Genomic DNA, 18,593 nt, shown 5'->3' on the forward strand with positions numbered 1-18,593 from the left:
ATATATCAGTCTTGTGTCTTATCTTTCCATTCCAACAATAATTTACAGAAAAATATGGCATATTTTATAGATGGTTTGAACTGCGATTAATTACGATTGATTTTCAAGCTGTAATTAACTCGATTAAAAATTTTCATTGTTTGACAGCCCTAATGAAATCATATTTGATGGTAATTGTATGCAGAAATGTGAGAAATTCCAAAAGGTTCAGATACTTTTTCATACAACTGTAATTATACAAAGAAATAGTCACTCACCCTACAAAGAAAGGGTCAACTCATTGACTGCCAATCAAGATATGTATAGTATTTGCAGAGTAGGCGCTGCGGTCATTAAAGAATGGAACTGGATAAAAATGGATTGGACGTCTATTAAGAGTTACGTACGGTCACTGGCCGGCGCTCCCGAAAGCCACGACGTCACGCGCCGTGTGACAAAAGAGCTTCGGCGGCGAGTCGCGGCGTCAGCGAGTCGCACGAGCCGAACGGCTGACGCGCGCAATGTCATCGAGGGAAGCCCCGCCCCCTCGGCCTCATCCCTTCAGGTAAGATTTATGGTGGGGGGCGGAGGGGGGGGGGCTCCCTCCTGACTCAGCGCCTTCACAACTCACATTTATTCACACGCTCTGGTGCAAACAACAAAATGGGAACGTGGGTTTTTTTTTTTTTTCATCTTTTCGTCCTCTGTTGAACGCAGGCTCTAACCACAACTCATGACATTTCAATTCATTGGCTGTCACTGACAGCGCTAGTCGTCCAATCCATTTGAAGGGGGGGGCAGCGAAACTCACTGGTAAGAGGGTGCATCTTGGCCAGAGGAAGAACAAATTTGATTTTCTTAAACTAGCGATACACTGATTGGACGGCGATCCCCGTCCACGGCAGCTGAGGTTTCCAAACCTATAGGCTCTTCCATTGTCGTGTGGCACAGCGCCACCCGCTGACGTCGCCTCCTGGCTCGTCACGGCAAATGAAGAGCGGCGTCGGCCGACTACCGAGGGAACCTTTGAGACCGCAGCAGCTGTTCGTGTGGCGCCGCGGGGAGGACAGATTGTGAGCGCCAAAAAAACATAATGATGAATCAGCATTTCATGAAATTAATAACACTCATTTGTTGACAATAATTCTGTTTAGAGGGGCCCCAATTGGGAGGTTCCCCACTCTTTTTATGCTCCTTTTACATGGACCATCCATTCATCCATCATCTGCCGCCGCTTAATCTGGGGTCGGCTTGTGGGGGCAGCAGCTTTACCAGGGAAGCCCAGACTTCATGGAAGTGTTTACCAACCTTTAATTTTGTACAAATGCAAAATCATATTGGAGATATTTCCTCTTCGGTAGCCACTCTCCGCAAACATGTTTTACATGTCTGTTAGCCCTCCTCCTTGAAGGAATCTGACCCTTTAGCCAGATTTCCAAAATCACGCAAGTCCAACCGCGAAATGCCGACGGCCAAAAGGCCAAACTCCGCGTGTTCACCTTAGTCTTAACCCCTTGTACTGATTCCATTTTGAAAGCTGGAAAAAGGCCTCGAAACACAAGTTGACATTTTTTTCCTGAGTCGACAGCAATTATACAGCACAGAGGGACCCAGGGGAGGATCCAAGGTCACCATATCACAAGTGAACAAAACGTTCCCGAGAAAAAATGACAATGCATAGTCAAACGTTGTCTTTTGAAGGCTCTCTCGGGGCGGGCCGTGGACAGGAAGAAGGGTGTGTTTGGGCGTTGTTTAGGATTATGGTTTGTTTGTGGATTGGACAGGATGATTCGGGAGTTACTGTTGTCATGACAGCGAGGGTTGTGGATTTTGCCACCTCAGCGTCAAAGGGGTTCCTGGAACCTTGTCAGTCGTGTTATCAGTTGGATCTCGGGCGTTCTCCGGTGTTCCTTGTGTTGGGATGGGACGTCCCGCAATTTGCTCTGGACTGTTGAAGGGAACTAATTGTGGGAGTTGGTGGTGCAGACGTGGGCTTGTCAGCGTCAGTCTTGTTCAGTCTTTTGCATGATGCACACGTTGGGCGTCCGTGATAAGAAGGCGTCATGTATCTCTTATGTCCTATATTCTGCTTGTTTTCCTTAAACTATGGTATAAGCGCTATTTATTTATTTATTTATATAGTTGGTGTGTTAGAGTAATACACAAATCTACCTCCATAAAAAATCGGCCAATTTATTTCAAAGACAACAAAAAAAAAACTCATGTTGAAAATGCTACTTGTCCTAATGCATTTTCTGTCAACATCATTTACAGAGTCACAAAATCAAAGCGCACAAGCATTATCGGCCAGTTTTGGGTAAAAACGTAAAAATTGGGCTAGAATTTGGCCCGTTTCATTTTCCGTGGCACATTCAACTCCCACGACGGCATTTCCGTTCAATCCTATTGCTTTTCAACTCGGACCTGCAAAAAAAAAAAAAAAAAATGCCCCAAAATCTTCCGAAAGTGCAGAATGTGACCAAAAATACCCCAAAATCAACAGGCAGCGACCTGAAATCAACACAGGAAGTGACTCAAAATCAACAAAAATGGCAATAAGAGCCTCAAAACGGACAGAAAGTGAAACGCAATGAACCCGTTGCGGGAGAACCAAGCACAAGTGCTCATCTTTCGACGCCAACGACGGTGCCGGACATCCAATTGAAGTGATCCAAATAATTTCACCAATTTCGAGTCTAGTAATAACAGCGAATTAGTGATGGCATCATTGTTCGGGGCATTTTCATGTATAGCGTGCTCATCTTTGTGTGCGATGTGTTCACGTGCGTGTCGCGTCTTTGCGTGTGGCCATCTGGAGCCGGCCTCGCCTGGCCGCGGCCTCCGCTCTTTTGGCAGGTCGTCCCGCCGGGCCGGCGGCGGTGACAGACCGCGGGAAGCTTGTTTTCGTGACATCATCGGGGGAGACAAAGTGTAGCTAGAGAGGGGGAGGGATGACGGACGGACGGACAGGCATAAAGTGCGTGCGTGCGTGCGTTTTGCGCCGCTAATTATTCACGTCGCAGGCAGAAAGGTCAACTGAGCGGGAAAATCCCAGCAAGTGTTGAGCAAGCGCGGAGATAAGTGAAGGTCACCATCTTGTTTTTCTACTCGTGATGAAGAGTGCCTCGCTTGCCGCTAGCGCGGAAGCGTGTGCTGAGCTCGGCTTATTTCATGCAACTTTGCACACTGCAAAGTAGAAATACTCGTATACTGCAAGGGTACCCAACGTGCGGCCCGCGCCCCGCTACGGGGTCTGATCTGGCCCTCTTGCGGAATGGTCGTGCCTGACGAATCGCGTGCTTTTATTCTTACATCGCCGCCATAAACCAAAACAAATTGTGTTTTGTGTGATCGAGTGCGTGCATTACTGCGCTTGGCTCGGTTTCGTGTCCGCAGTCACTTTGTTCTTTGGCCCTCTCCCGGTCAAAATGGCAGCCAATGAGTTCACAAGAAAATGACCCAAAAGTGCCCCAAAACCAATAGGAAGTCACCCATGCCCAAAAAATCAATGGGAAATGACCTGTATGTACCCTAAATTGACAAGGAAGTGACACAAAATGAACTATTGCCTGCCATTGACAGCGATAGATGCCCAATTGGCTCTAACTGGGAGGATCGGCTGCGAAGGATCATCGTTCAGCACAGTTGACGACACGAGACATCGGATAGATGTTGCTCGCCGTAAACGGCGGCCAGTTAGTTCGCTGATAAGGCCCCAAAAAAACTGGTCCGGCCCACGTGAGATCTCGTTGGCCAACCGAAATGACTTTGACATTCCCTGGTCTACTCAGCTCATCGGCTGACAAACGTGCTTGTAAATGAAAAAAATACTCCATAGCAATTTACAAATAGAGGAGCCTCATTTGAATAAACATGACCAATGAAATTGGGGTGACAACTTGGAGCTAAACTTTGACTTTTACTCCGTACATTTTTAGACAAATCCATTGGCTTCCTGGCAATCACTATAGTAGTATGTTGGCTATTGCGCATTTTTTGTGGTTAACCCTTAAAGGCCTGCAACATGAAGCAATGGTCAGAGAATCCCAAGATTTGAAAAATAAGGTCTTAATGGAACCATTTTTTTCAAATTTGTAAAAAAAAAAAATATATATATATATATATATGTATAAAAATCAAAACGAATGTGGAACAACCACTTTAAGATCGAAAACCCTTGCTAAATCCTGATTCTAAATCCTGCAGATTCATGTGCATCCATCAATTTTTTTGAGAAGAGAATTTTAAAAATGATGAATTTGAGTTAAAAAATGTATGAAATTCTAAGTGTATCAAATCTGACACATACACTGCTGGCCAAATGTATAAGCACCCCTGCAATTCTGTCAGATAATGCTGAATTTCTCCCAGAAAATGATTGCAATTACAAATGTTTTGATAGTAATATTTTCATTTATCTTGCTTGCAATGAAAAAACACAAAAGAGAATGGGGGAAAAAAATTCAGTCTTTATCATTATACACAAAACTCCGGGCCGGACAAAAGTATTGGCACCTTTTGAAAACCCTTCTTTCCCTGGTCAACAGGCCCCCCCTCCCCCACATGGTGTCAACCGGAAATGCATCTAGCTGACGATAGCGCCAACATATTCATAGTTGGTGTAGATCAGGGGTGTCCAAACTTTTTGCAAAGGGGGCCAGATTTGGTGTGGCAAAAATTTGGGGGGCCGACCTTGGCCGACGTCCTTTATGTCGAATAATATATTTAAGCAAATTTTAGCAATCCATTGTGTGTCACATTTGCTTTATTATTTTTTTTATTTAATAATTTCAACAATATCGCAACTAACTTTTGTGGCGTTCTCTTTCGACTCTCGGGCTCTTGCGAAATACTGCCACTGTGAAATTAAACTAGCTTCAAGTTGCTTCAATTTCTCGCTACGGATCTTCCCTGTAATCTTGTTGTACATGTCAGCGTATCTTGTTTGGTAATATCGCCTCACATTGAACTCTTTAAAAACAGCAACTGTCTTTTTGTAAATGAGGCAGACAGTTGTTGCGTATTTTAGTGAAGAAACAGTCCAATTTCCACCTATCTTTGAAGCGTCGGCCGTCGCAGTCAACGTTCTTTTTTTTTTTTTTTGTTGTTGATTGTCGCCATTTTAAAAAATTTGGAGTAATGGCTACACAGGGTAATGTTGCTTAAAGTGCTGCTGCCTTTTCGTGGGTAAATGAGGAGCAGCATTTAGTGTGTAAGATATTTCATATGCTGGTAGCAGTACTGCTGACCAATTTTATTAAGTCTTTGTGTGGGCCAGACTTTATTGATTTTGTGACAGATGCTGGGGGCCGGATGAAATTTGTCCACGGGCCGCATTTGGCCCCCGGGCCGGACTTTGGACATGTCTGGTGTAGATGTTCAATGTGTTTCTTGCTGTTGCTTTTCTTTCTTGTTTCTTTTTTTCTGTTCCCCCTTAACCCCTTCGTGTTCGCTGCTTTGTCATAATAAATGAGGTATGTTGAGTGATCACAATGGGAGTATCTCATACTCTCAATGTGAAACATTAAAAGTGTTCAGACCAACCGGACCTGTTAAAGCTGCCCCCGCGACCCGACCCCGGAACAAGCGGAAGATGATGAATGAAAAAAAAAGAACAATCATGTGATGCTTCTCTAATTTGTGTAATGAACAGCACCTGTTACTTAACTGTGGCACGTAGCAGGTGGTGGCAATAACTAAATCACACTTGCAGCCAGTTAAAATGGATTAAAGTTGACTCAACCTCTGTCCTGTGTGTACCACATTAAAAGAAGACCAAAGAACTGTCTGAGGACTTGAGAAGCAAAAATTGTGAGGAAGCATGGGCAATCTCAAGGCTACAAGTCCATCTCCAAAGAGCTGAAAGTTCCTGTGTCTACCGTGCGCAGTGCTATCAATAGGTGTAAAGCCCACGGCACTGTTGCTAACCTCCCTAGGTGTGGACAGAAAAGAAAAATTGACATTTCAATGAAAGATTGTGCGGATGGTGGATAAAGAACCTCAACTAACGTCCAAACAAGTTTAAGCTGTCCCGCAGTCCGAGGGTACAACAGTGTTAACCCGTCGGCATTTGAATGAAAAGGCACTCTATGGTAGGATACCCAGGAAGACCCCACTTCTGACCCAGAGACATAAAAAGCCAAGCTGGAGTTTGCCAAAACCTACCTAAGGAAGCCAAAAATGTTTTGGAAGAATGTTCTCTGGTCAGATGAGATAAAAGTAGAGCTTTTTGGGAAAAGGCATCAACATAGAGTTTACAGGCTTTCAAAGAAAAGAACACAGTCCCCACAGTCAAACATGGCGGAGGATCCCTGATGTTTTGGGGTTGCATTGCTTACTCTGGCACTGGACGGCTTGACCGTGTGCCTGGCATGATCAAGTCTGACAACTATCAACAAATTTTGCAGCATAACGTAGGGCCCAGTGTGAGAAAGCTGGGTCTCCTTCAGAGGTCTTCCAGCAGGACAGTGACCCAAAACACTCTTCAAAAAGCATTAGAAACTGGTTTGAGAGAAAGCACTGGAGACTTCTAAAGTGACTCCAGACCCGAATCCCATTGAACACCTGTGGAGAGATCGGAGAAGGCACCCTTCAAATCTGAGACCTGGAGCAGTTGGCCAAAGTAGAATGGTTTAAAATTCCAGCAAAGCATTGTAAGAAACTCATTAATGAATCCCGCAGTTATTTTGTCTAAAGGTTGTGATACCAAGTTTTAAGCTGAGGGTAAAGGTTAGTGTTGTACTGTTGTCTGGCCCATTTTTGGAGTTTTATGTAAAATGATAATGATTTAATTGTTTTCCTCATTCTCTTTTGTGTTTTTTCATTGCAAGCAAAATGAATGAAGATATTACTACCAAAGCATTTTGTAATTGCAATCATTTGCTGGGAGAAATTGAGCATTATCTGACAGTATTGCAGAGGTGCCAATACTTTTGGCCAGCATCCTAGAGACAATATTTTACCGGAAAAGGCAATTGCATGCAATGACACTTTTCGGCCACCAGGGGAGCATGCCCCCCCCTTTAACTCTGCATATGAATGCGCACGCACGTGCGGAAAGATGACACGGATTCTCTCACGCGTAAAGTGAAAGACTCGTAGAACGTCGCCAGATGATCTGCCTCATTAGGCTGCTAAATGCCAGCTCTTTGGCCGACGCGGCGCCCCACCCGCGCACATACCGACGATGCCATCTCAGGCGGAAGCGCAGCGGCCAACGGCGAACCGCGTTCCCTGACACGCGCGCGTTCGGACCGCGTCGACCCGGTAGAGAGGCTCATCGCCGGTCTCGGCGCGCGCTCGCCCAAACTGGCGGCGGGCCGATCGGTAACCAAGGTGATGCCGGTTTAATGACACGCGTAACCGTGGTGACCTGGCAGACGTTTTGGAGACTGTTCTTTCGCAATAAAAGCATGACTGATCATATGCTTGAGCAGTCAACTAACAGTAGTCATCATTTTAAAACGATAATTAATCACCACTTTCTAGGGGAAGTGACTACTTTCCTCATTTAAAATGACTTATTATGATATCGTATATGGATTTTTTTTAATGAATAAAAAAAATAACTCATATAGACTCTGGTTACAGCCCCAAATAAAACTCTAATGAGATTTTTTAATTTCCTGCCAATGATGGTGATGGACGTCCAATTCATTATGACTGGGAGGATGTTTATTTGATACGTTTCTTCCATTTTTAAAATCATTTTTTGCTCAGTGTGCACGAGCAGATTCAAGTGCTGCGAGGTGGACACCACGACGGGGTTGGGTCAGGTGTGGTGGCGCATGAGGAAGACGTGCTACCACATCGTGGAGCACAGCTGGTTCGAGTCTTTCATCATCTTCATGATCCTGCTCAGCTCGGGCGCGCTGGTCAGATCTCTCCGGCGTCCTCTCTCTTTCTCCGGCCCGGGTTCGACCGTGACGTCCGTCCGTCCCACTCCGCAGGCGTTCGAGGACATCTACATCGAGCAGAGGAAGGTGGTGAAGGTGGTGCTGGAGTACGCCGACAAGATCTTCACTTACATTTTCATCCTGGAGATGATGCTCAAGTGGCTTGCGTACGGATTTAAGAAGTATTTTACCAACTACTGGTGCTGGCTGGACTTTCTCATCGTTGACGTGAGTCCGCCGGCCGTGGCTTTCTCCGACGCCTCGCGGGAGGGCGTAACTCGCACTTTGAACGCAGGTGTCGCTGGTCAGCCTGGTGGCCAACACGTTGGGTTATTCGGACTTTGCCGCCATCAAATCCTTGCGGACGCTGCGGGCGCTCCGACCGCTGCGGGCGTTGTCCCGCTTTGAAGGCATGCGGGTAAGAAAAGTTGAATTAAGATGGATTTAAAATGTATATTTGCCGTCCATGAAGGCTTAACGTACTGGATTTTTGGCAAATGATGAGTCGTTCCCCGAAAAGTTTTTGCGTCACCTTTAACGGGACCGTAACCCTTACCGAGACGTTTTGACGGGCTTTGTTTGGGTCGGCGCAGGTGGTGGTGAACGCGCTGATCGGCGCCATCCCCTCCATCATGAACGTGCTGCTGGTGTGCTTGATCTTCTGGCTGATCTTCAGCATCATGGGCGTCAACCTGTTCGCCGGCAAGTTCGGGCGCTGCGTCAACCGCACGGGCCACGTCCACGACGCCGCTCGGGTCAACAACAGGTCCGAGTGCGACGCCCTCAACGACACCTCGCTCTACTACTGGACTAAGGTCAAGGTCAACTTTGACAACGTCGGCGCCGGCTACCTGGCGCTCCTGCAAGTGGTGAGAGAAGCTGACTTTCTTCTTCTGCCCTTTTCCCTCACTTATTTTGTCCCTTCTCCACACCCTGCTTCCTGTCCTACTTGTCTTGATTTCTGCTTTCGTCTTCTGTCCTTTAACTTCCCTCCCTTTCCTCATTTTTTCACTTCTCTCCACCTGTTCTGCCATCACTTTTTCTCTTCCGTCGACGGTTCTCCCATTTGTTAGTTCTTTCTGTTATAATGTCTTCGTCCGCCTTCATCCTCCGTCTAGGCCGCACTTTGGCCGCCTTCGCCCGCCGCCAGTCAATCAGCCCTGAGAGGCTTTTATTTTTAGAGGCACTAAGTAGGCAGACATGAGAGCGAAAGACGGCGGCGAGGAGGAGGACGGAGGGATGAAGGAAGACAAACAGGAAGCGGAAAAAAGGGAAAGAAGGCGTACGAGTCCGACGAGCGCCGTCGTCTTGGCGACGAGCCGCGCGACACCTCTCCACGTTTGAACAAAGGAAGTCCGTAAAAGGACGTGTGGACGGTTGTCGCCGTGGCAATCGGAGGGACCGAGAGGCGGCTCGCGCGCAGCTATCGTTCATGGGGAAAACTTCATTTTGAACACGGACGCTGACTCGACCCCCTGATTTGAAACCCCTACCCGTGTTAAACACAAGCACTAGCGTGATATGACAGGCTGAAGGCTGCCCTCTCCTGGCTAACTCCCAACCTACAGGCAACAATAGGGTTGGGAGGTGTTCGAATTTTAATGTTTAGAGGCCACAGGACAACAGTTGGGGTCAAGGCCAAACAATATTACCAATACTTAATTAATATTTTTAGTCGTGTCCGTTGCCTAGAGCAGGAGTATACTAATAATTAGTGTTGCACCGATACCATTTTTTGGCCCCGATACCTGGCTGTGCAGTCAGTATCGACCGATACCATACCGATACTACTTTGTTTGAAATTTATATATATATAAAGTGAATCCAGTAGAACTTTTGATTGCATACTTAGTGAAGGAGATTTTGGCCGGGTGGTCAGGGTTTTGCAAGACCCGCACTGGTGCAGCTCCAACAACCCGGGCCGGCAGAAGTCCAACCACCCAGCCAAAAGGCCAAAGTCCGCGTGTTCACCTTAGTCTTAACCCCTTGTACTGACTCCATTTTGAAAGCTGAAAAAAGCCTTCGAAGCACAAGTTGACAATTTATTCAGGTCGACAGCGATCAAAAAGCAAGACAAAACACTCAGGCAAGGAAGCAAGGTCAACATATCCAAGTCAACAAAAGTGTTCCGAGAAAAATGGCAATGCTTAAAGAGTCTTTTGAAGGCTCTCGCGGGGCGGGCCGTGGGCAGGAAAACGGGTGTGTTTGGGCGTTGTTCAGGATTACTATCTGTTTGTGGATTGGACAGGAGGATTCAGGAGCTACCGTTGTCAGGGTAGCGAAGGTTATGGATTTTGCCACCTCAGTGTCAAAGGGGCTCTTGGAGTCTTATCAGTTGTGTTATCAGTTGGACATCGGACGTTTTCCGGTGTTCCTTGTGTTGGGACAGGGGGTCCCGCCGTTTGTTCTGGACTGTCTGGGAGAACTGATTGCTAGAGTTGGTGGTGCTCACGTGGACTTGTCAGCGTCAATCATGCTCAGTCAGTTGCATGATGCACACGTTGGGCTTCCGTGATAAGAAGGCGTCATGTATCTCTTATGCCCTGTGGCAAATATATTCTGCTTGTTTTCCTCAAACTATGGTATAAGTGCTATTTATTTTATATTGGGTTTGTTGGAGTAATACAAACAGTGAAACAGTAAATACGTGAAAAGATACTATACCCAGATTGATTATATTGTGTTAGAGTAATACAAACAGTCAGACGGTGCCTACGAGAAAAGGTACTATCTCCTTCAGTCTCAAAGCCCAAACAGTGCAACTTTCATGAAATTATATATTATACGTAATAATAATTGACCACAGAATCCTGTTTCTCTATTAGACTCCCTCTCTGTGCACCAGCAGCAACACATACTTAGCCACTTAGCTTAGCTTACTTCTACAGCACTTTTGATTCAAAAGGGCTTCCCACTCGCCCTTTGAAATAAGGAATCGTTCCTAATTGGGAATTAAAAGTGTGTTTTGTATTGAACCAATATGGAATATATATAAATAGATACATTTCTGTATGCATTTTAGGAGTTTGGGGGATGTCCCTTTTTTTCGTCGCCTGTACAGCTTTGGGCGCGAAGGGAGCGTCCCTTATTTTTATTTCTGAAAGGTGGCAACCCTACTTTTGAAACAAGTCTCAAATGACTGCGACCTATCTTTCAGTGTTGCAGCCTCAAACTGTTTGTGTAAATTCAAAAAGTTTACATATTTGGTCTTCAAATGTTTTATCAAGTTCGAGGTCTTGAAACTGGCCAATTTAGCTTCACGTCTGGAAACTTTCAGGCCGTAAATCTTGCATGCAGCCATTGTTACTCGACGGAGTTTCTATGCTGAAATATTCACAGACCGCCAACATTTCTTCTCCCTGTTTGTTTTTCCTCCATATGAAAAAGCTGCCCCTGCATTGGTTAAGAGCAGCAATTGGCAAATTTGGTCTGGAGCAGGCCAATAGCAACGATAGCTGCTTGGCGTGCAAAGTGATCACATGTCATCACACAACGCAGAGACTGAGTTTAGTGAGTGTCAGGAGGAAAAAAGGCTGCAGTCAAGTGGTATAATACTGGACCGGTAAATGGTATCGGCGCCCTGTTTGTTGGTACTCACCGATACCGATACCACCATTTCGTGCCGTATAGGCTCCCCCTGCTGATACTGGTATCGGTGCATCAGTACTAATAATTCAAGAATAGTTTAAAGAAGAGAGTCACAAACCTTAAGTTGCAATTTGATCCACGTGTGTTGATTCCAGAGGTAAAAGTGATGACAAATTCAGAATTCTGGAACCCGGGGTAATCCCATGATAGCAAAAGTATCAGTAAATTCCTGCAGCCAGTGTACATGCTAATATACTACAGGGGCATGAACAAATTGGCATCTAATCACATGAGAAGATGAGGTGATGTCATGCGCCTCTCTCGTGAAGACGTCAGTGCCGGACGTTGGTTGGTCTTCTTGGTACCGTAGTGATCTGTGAACCCTGAGGCCAGAACAGGTGTTGTAGGGCCGAGAACCAAAAGTGGTATTTGCCATGTGGCAAAATGGATTTTGCCATGCGGCATTTTTTCTTGCCATGTGGCATTCTTTTTACCCCTTGGCGAAATGGATTTTGCGTGTGGCATTTTTTTTTTTCTGTGTGGCAAAATGGATTTTGCCATGTGGCATTTTTTTCTTGGCTTGTGACATTCTTTTTGCCATGTGGCAAAATGGATTTTGCCATGTGACTTTTTTTTTTTTTTGCCATGTTGCAAAATTGATTTTGCCATGTGCCTTTTTTTTTTTTTTTGCCATGTTGCAAAATTGATTTTGCCATGTGGCAAAATGGATTTTGATGTGTGGCATTTCTTTTGGTATGTGGCAAAATGGATTTTGGTTTGTCGCCCTTTTTTTGGGGGGGGGGGGTTATATGGCATTTTTGGGGGGTATATTGCAGTTTTGTAGGCCATGCACGTCCATGCCATTGACGGCTATGAACGTCCAAATTTTTCATACATTTAAACGGCAGAGAAACGTAAACCATACACTTAGCATTAGAGCGCATTGCCATTCAACTGGCAACCAAGTCAGGTTATGCCAATGACAGCTATGCACGTCCAAATTTTCCAAAATCCAAGTCTTGCCACATACAAAAAAAGGCCAAATGTCAAAATCTATTTTGCCACATGGCAAAGAAAAAATGCCACATGACAAAATCAATTTTGCCGCATGGCAAAGAAAAATGCCACATGGCAAAAAAAAATCCACATAACAAAATCAATTTTGCAACATGGCAAAAAAATGCCACATGGCAAAATCAATTTTGCCGCATGGCAAAAAAAATGCCATACGGCAAAGAAAAAATGCCACATAGCAAAAAAAATTCCACATTACAAAATCAATTTTGCAACATGGCAAAAAAAATGCCACATGGCAAAATCAGTTTTGCCGCATGGCAAAAAAAATGCCACATGGCAAAGAAAAATTCACATGACAGAATCAATTTTGCCACATGGATAAGGAAAAGGCTACGTGGCAAACAAAAAAAAAAAGAATGACACATGGCAAAATCAATTTGGCCACATGGCAAATACCACTTTTGGTTCTCGCTGTCTCTCCACTTCCTGTTGATTTTGAGGCATTTCTGGGTCACTTCCTGTCAGTTTTGGGGCACTAGTGGATCATTTCGGGTCACATTCTGATGATTTTGGCTTCTAATTTTCTTCATTTTCCGCGCTGTGTACTAGGCGACATTCAAAGGCTGGATGGAGATCATGTACGCAGCGGTGGACTCTCGAGCCGTAAGTCTCCCGCTCGCCCGCCCGCCCGCCCGCCGCCGGCTCGGTGACGACCCTGCGAATGTCACGCAGGTGGAGGAGCAGCCCATCAAGGAGATCAACCTGTATATGTACCTGTACTTTGTCATCTTCATCATCTTCGGCTCCTTCTTCACCCTCAACCTCTTCATCGGCGTCATCATCGACAACTTCAACCAGCAGAAGAGGAAGATAAGTTGACGCTCGGCGCCGTTCCTTCCGGGAAAATCGGGTCTGGAGGGCGAAAGTGACCGTTCGCCGTCGCTCTCGCACTTAGGAGGTCAGGACATCTTCATGACGGAGGAGCAGAAGAAGTACTACAACGCCATGAAGAAGTTGGGCTCCAAGAAACCCCAGAAGCCCATTCCCAGACCTCTGGTACGCAGTTTTGGAGCTCATTGACGGCGTTCGACGTCCGATCCGTTTGGAGGAAAGGAAATAATACTTTACGTTACGTGCGTTTCCAGAACGAAGTGCAGGGCTTCTTCTTCGACGTGGTGGCCAAGCAGGCGTTCGACATCATCATCATGGTTCTGATCCTGCTCAACATGATCACCATGATGGTGGAGACGGACGAGCAGTCGCCGCAGATGGAGCGCGTCCTCAACAACATCAACGTGGCCTTCATCGTGCTCTTCACCTCCGAGTGCATCCTCAAAATCGTGGCGTTGCGCTGCTACTTCTTCACCGTGGGCTGGAACATCTTCGACTTCGTGGTGGTCATCCTCTCCATCGTCGGTACGTACCTCGCCTCGTCCGCATAACGGAAATGTAAATGACTAAAACTAAACTAAATGACCGTGGAATACTAGCTTAAAATAGCCACCTATAGTAGCAATCGGCGTCGCATTTGATTTTCATCTTAGTCTTTTGGACGACATACTCAAAATGTTTTCGTCTGTAAAAATGTGGAGGCAAAACAACTAGGGCTGTCAAACGATTCAAATTTTTAATCGAGTTAATTACAGCTTAAAAATTATTCGTTGGAATGGGAAGATAAGACACAAGACGGATATATACATTCAACATACTGTACATAAGTACTGTATTTGTTTATTATAACAATAAATCAATAAGATGGCATTAACATTAACATTCTGTTAAAGCGATCCATGGATAGAAAGACTTGTAGTTCTTAAAAGATCAATGTTAGTACAAGGTATAGAAATTTTATATTAAAACCCCTCAATGTTTTCATTTGAATAAAATTTATAAAATTTTCAAACAAAAAAATAAACTAGTAGCTCGCTATTGTTCAGCACCACCAATTCTCATGGCGCTGAAAACCATAAAATCAGTCGCACCGTCCAATTCTGGGACGGTGAGGGGCATAAAAGTATACAGAATTTGGGAAAAAAATGACGGTTCCCCGGAAATTTGCCAAAAACTTTCCCATTCATTTTTAATGGGATGGAACTTTCAAATTTCCCATTCACTTCCAATGAAATTTCCAATTAACTTTACATTGCATTGATGCCATCGACGGCCATGTATGTCGATTCTATTGATGTCAATGTACTTGGATTCCATTGACGCATTCGTAAGTCGATGCCATAGACGTCCAAATTCCCTATTCACTTTCAATGGCAAAAAAACAAATGTCCCCAAATCAACAGGAAATGAAGAGATATCAATAGGACATGTCCCCCAAATGACCTCATATGACTAGGAAACGCCCCCCAAATGTCCCCAATTGACCTGATATGACCAGGACACGCCCCCCAAATGTCCCTAAATGACCCGTTATGACCAGGACACGCCCCCAAATGTCCCTAAATGACCTGATATGACTGGGACACGCCCCCTAAATGTCCCTATTTGACCTGATATGACCAGGACACTCCCCCAAATGTCCCCAAATGACCTGACATGACCAGGACATGCCCCCCCAAATGTCCCCAAATTACCTGATATGACTAGGACACGCCCCCAATTGACCTGATATGACCAGTACGTGACCCCCAAATGTCCCCAAATCAACAGGAAGTGACCTGATATTGCCAAAATGTTCCCAAACCAACCTGGGCGGGGCTAAGATCTGTATCTCTACACAGCAAAGACCCAGAGTAATTTCTCCAGAAATTGCAGTTTCTAGTTTAAAAAAAAGTTTGTAGTGTTTACTTTGTAATCGCTGTATTCGCGGCCATTTTTAACACAAAGTTGCAATTTCTGATGGGGTGGAAAATTTGACAGAAGACTGGGCACACAAGAGAGCAATAAGCCGAAAATGGCGCTCTCCCGGCGGGGGGGGTGTGCGACAAGCCACCGGTTGTCGGCCGAGTGGAATTCTAGGTGGACAAGGAGCATTGTCAGCTGCAAAATGCAAGCCACCTCCGTATTAAAATGTGTGCCATGATCCCTGAATTTGACATCATACAAAACACGATGTTTACTCTCTTCCTCGTAAGTCCAATGGTCCCACAGTTGTCAGACTCTTTTTTTTTTTTTTGGCTAATCTCCGTGGTTGACAGGAACTTTTTGAAACCCAAACCGGCTCACACGCCTCTCCCTGGTGCTGCAACAAAACACTGCAGCACATTTGCCTGGCGCAATGCGAAAAATAAACGAATTAATCCGCAAAATCAGCTGAATCCGCAGTCGATCAGCATGCTATAAAGCAGGGGTCCCCAAACTTTTTCCTGTGAGGGCCACATAACTTTTCCCTTCTCTGATGAGGGGCCGGGTCAGTTTGTAACAGAAAAAGTGTGACGATTGCAGGAGTGCCTGAATGTAAAAATTGTTTTTCAGAAAGCCACAATTGAATAACCTTTTCTGGATTCTTCATGGAACAAAAGTAAATCAAATAAAAATAATAATATAATATGATATTACAATAAATGATATAGGCAAGGCAAATTTATTTATATAGCACAATTCAACACAAGGCAATTCAAAGTGCTTTACATCACATGAAGACCATAAAAATCACATTTAAATCAACACAACGTAAAAACCAAGACAAATGATCGCATTTAATCACAGAATAAAAATAAATAAATAAAAATAAAACAAAAATAAAAATAAGGCAAAAACTACTACTAATAATAATCATTGAAATCAGCTATGGAGATAAGCACAAGAGGAATAGAAGGCAGGTAAGTTGAAATATATAGACAGTTATGGATATGCAGTGCCAAACAAAAGTGTTTTTAGCCCTGATTTAAAGGAGCTAACAGTTTGAGCATACTTCAGACATTCGGGTAACTTGTTCCAGAGGTGAGGAGCATAATAACTAAATGCTGCCTCACCCTGCTTGGTTCTTGTTCTTGGAACATGCAGAAGACCCGTTCCAGACGACCTTAGGGGTCTAGATGTCTCATAGGAATCTAACAAGTCAAGCATGTATTTTGGTCCAAGGCCATTAAGTGTTTTGTAGTATTTTATAGTCTATCATTTGACTCACTGGAAGCCAGTGTAGCGATTTCAAAACCGGTGTAATGTGGTCCAGCTTCCTTGTATTTGTGAGGACTCTGGCTGCAGCATTCTGTACTAGCTGCAGCTTCCTGACTGATTTTTTATCAAGACCTGTAAATATACCGTTGCAGTAGTCCAATCTGCTGAAAATGAATGCATGCATAAGTTTTTCCATGTCTTGTTGAGTCAGAAGACCCTTAATTCTGGTTATATTTTTTAGGTGGTAATAAGCGGATTTAGTGACGGACTTTAGATGGCTATCAAATTTTAGGTCTGAGTCAATAATTACGCCAAGGTTTCTGACTTGATTTGTAGCTGTAAGTGACATTGTGCTAAGTTGGCTGCTTATCTTTGACCTTTCCTTTTTTGGCCCAAAAATGATCACCTCTGTCTTCTCCACATTTAACTGGAGAAAATTCTGGCACATCCATTCATATATATGATATAATAATAACACTTTTAATTAAATAATAATGACCAAATAACCCTCTCTGGGTTCTTCACAGAAAAAAGCCAGGAAATAAATAACACTATTGGAAAAAAAAAAAAAATTGTTCAGGGGGCCGGACCAAATGTGGACGCGGGCCGTAGTTTGGGGACCACTGCTATAAAGCAATGCTGTACTGTGAAATGCTGACCCGTATGACGTCACATTCGCATTCCTCCTCAACCCAGGAAGATCTTCAGTTTCATGGCGCAGGATTAAAAAAATTGAATAAATAAAATGATCGCTGACATGCACATCCAAGTGGTCCATTTCATTCAGGAGCACAAAATACCAGGTGAAATATGAAATAAACATGCTTTTTTTTTTGTTTGTTTGTTTTTTTCTGTCACAGGCACTTTAACCCTAAACCCTTTGAACCTCAAAAATCAAAATGACAACAATGATAGACGAACTAGAGTTGCTTCAAAAATGAGCTCTTTTTACATCGACCACATCGCAACACAACCATTCTCCTTTTAAATGTTTTTTCTATGAAGATTGGCTGCCATTGACCAAAATAAATGTCCGATCCATTTGGACCGGGAGAGGCCAGCGCGTATTGTGCCGTCAGTGGCAGTGAAACACATTCTCGTGCGTCCACGTTGGCGGGCAGCCGTGTCTCATGATTGTGACGGTTATCTGTCAGCGAAGTGACAGTTCGCGTGGCCTCGATGCGCACACAAACTGGCACCAAGGTCTTCTTTGGTCACGTGACGCCACAGAAACACACACGCACGCACTTGATTTCAACATCGCTGTTCACGTTTCGTTTGGCTACAAGTGTGTGATTAAGTGTGAGCGCGTGCGCGACGAGGCCGTCCGGGTGAGGTGAAGGTAACGGCAGTAATCAGCGCCCCCGGAGACAAATCAAACACCATTGACCCGTTACATCAGGGGTGTCAAAGTCATCTTTGTCGCGGGCCACGTTGTATTTATGCTTTCCGACCCATCGAAATATAGAACACGCCGGCTGCCGCGGACGGCCCCGGACGTTGTCGCTTTATTTGACACGCTCGCTTCAAACGGATTGGACGTGCACTAGTGACAGACTATAGACTTCATAAGGGTATTGACGGGGCGCGGGGCTGATTAAGAGGCGGCCCGCATTGTTAGCGTGGCCGTCAAAGCTTACGAGTGGAATCGCAGACAAAGAGCTTTTTTTCGTTGAAAATGCTAGTGATTAAATGCTTAAATCTTCTTATTCTTTATAGATATGGACGTAAAACAGTCTTGATTCTTGGTTAAAAGCAAAACAAACAAAAAAAACGTGCAGGTAGCATTTATTCTACGTAAATATGTCGAAGTTAGATGCTAGTCTGTTAGTCAATGTGGGGGCCGCCATATGTAAACAGAGCTTTTTTTCGTTGAAAATGCTAGTGAATAAATGCTTAAATCCCTGAATCTTTTATTGTTATGGACGTAAAACAGTCTCGATTTGGTTAAAAGCAGAAAAAACGTGCAGTTAGCATTTGTTTTACGTAAATATGTCGAAGTACGATGCGAGTCTGTTAGTCAATGTGGTGGCTGCCATATGT

At 44.6% G+C, this 18,593-nt stretch overlaps 1 protein-coding gene across 2 annotated transcripts in view; it reads left to right on the plus strand.

Annotated features, from left to right (window-relative positions):
- Window positions 1-18,593, plus strand: part of LOC130908576 (sodium channel protein type 4 subunit alpha-like) — a 123,882-nt gene that overhangs the window by 98,811 nt on the left and 6,478 nt on the right. For both annotated transcript variants that reach the window (XM_057824145.1, XM_057824144.1), the window contains exons 23-30: window positions 7,699-7,853; window positions 7,929-8,102; window positions 8,170-8,292; window positions 8,468-8,743; window positions 13,089-13,142; window positions 13,212-13,353; window positions 13,435-13,535; window positions 13,625-13,895. In XM_057824145.1, the coding sequence (XP_057680128.1) occupies window positions 7,699-7,853; window positions 7,929-8,102; window positions 8,170-8,292; window positions 8,468-8,743; window positions 13,089-13,142; window positions 13,212-13,353; window positions 13,435-13,535; window positions 13,625-13,895 (1,296 nt within the window). The remainder of the gene's footprint in view (window positions 1-7,698; window positions 7,854-7,928; window positions 8,103-8,169; window positions 8,293-8,467; window positions 8,744-13,088; window positions 13,143-13,211; window positions 13,354-13,434; window positions 13,536-13,624; window positions 13,896-18,593) is intronic.

The sequence above is a fragment of the Corythoichthys intestinalis genome, chromosome 20, assembly GCF_030265065.1.
Source record: "Corythoichthys intestinalis isolate RoL2023-P3 chromosome 20, ASM3026506v1, whole genome shotgun sequence".
NCBI classification, from domain to species: domain Eukaryota; kingdom Metazoa; phylum Chordata; class Actinopteri; order Syngnathiformes; family Syngnathidae; genus Corythoichthys; species Corythoichthys intestinalis.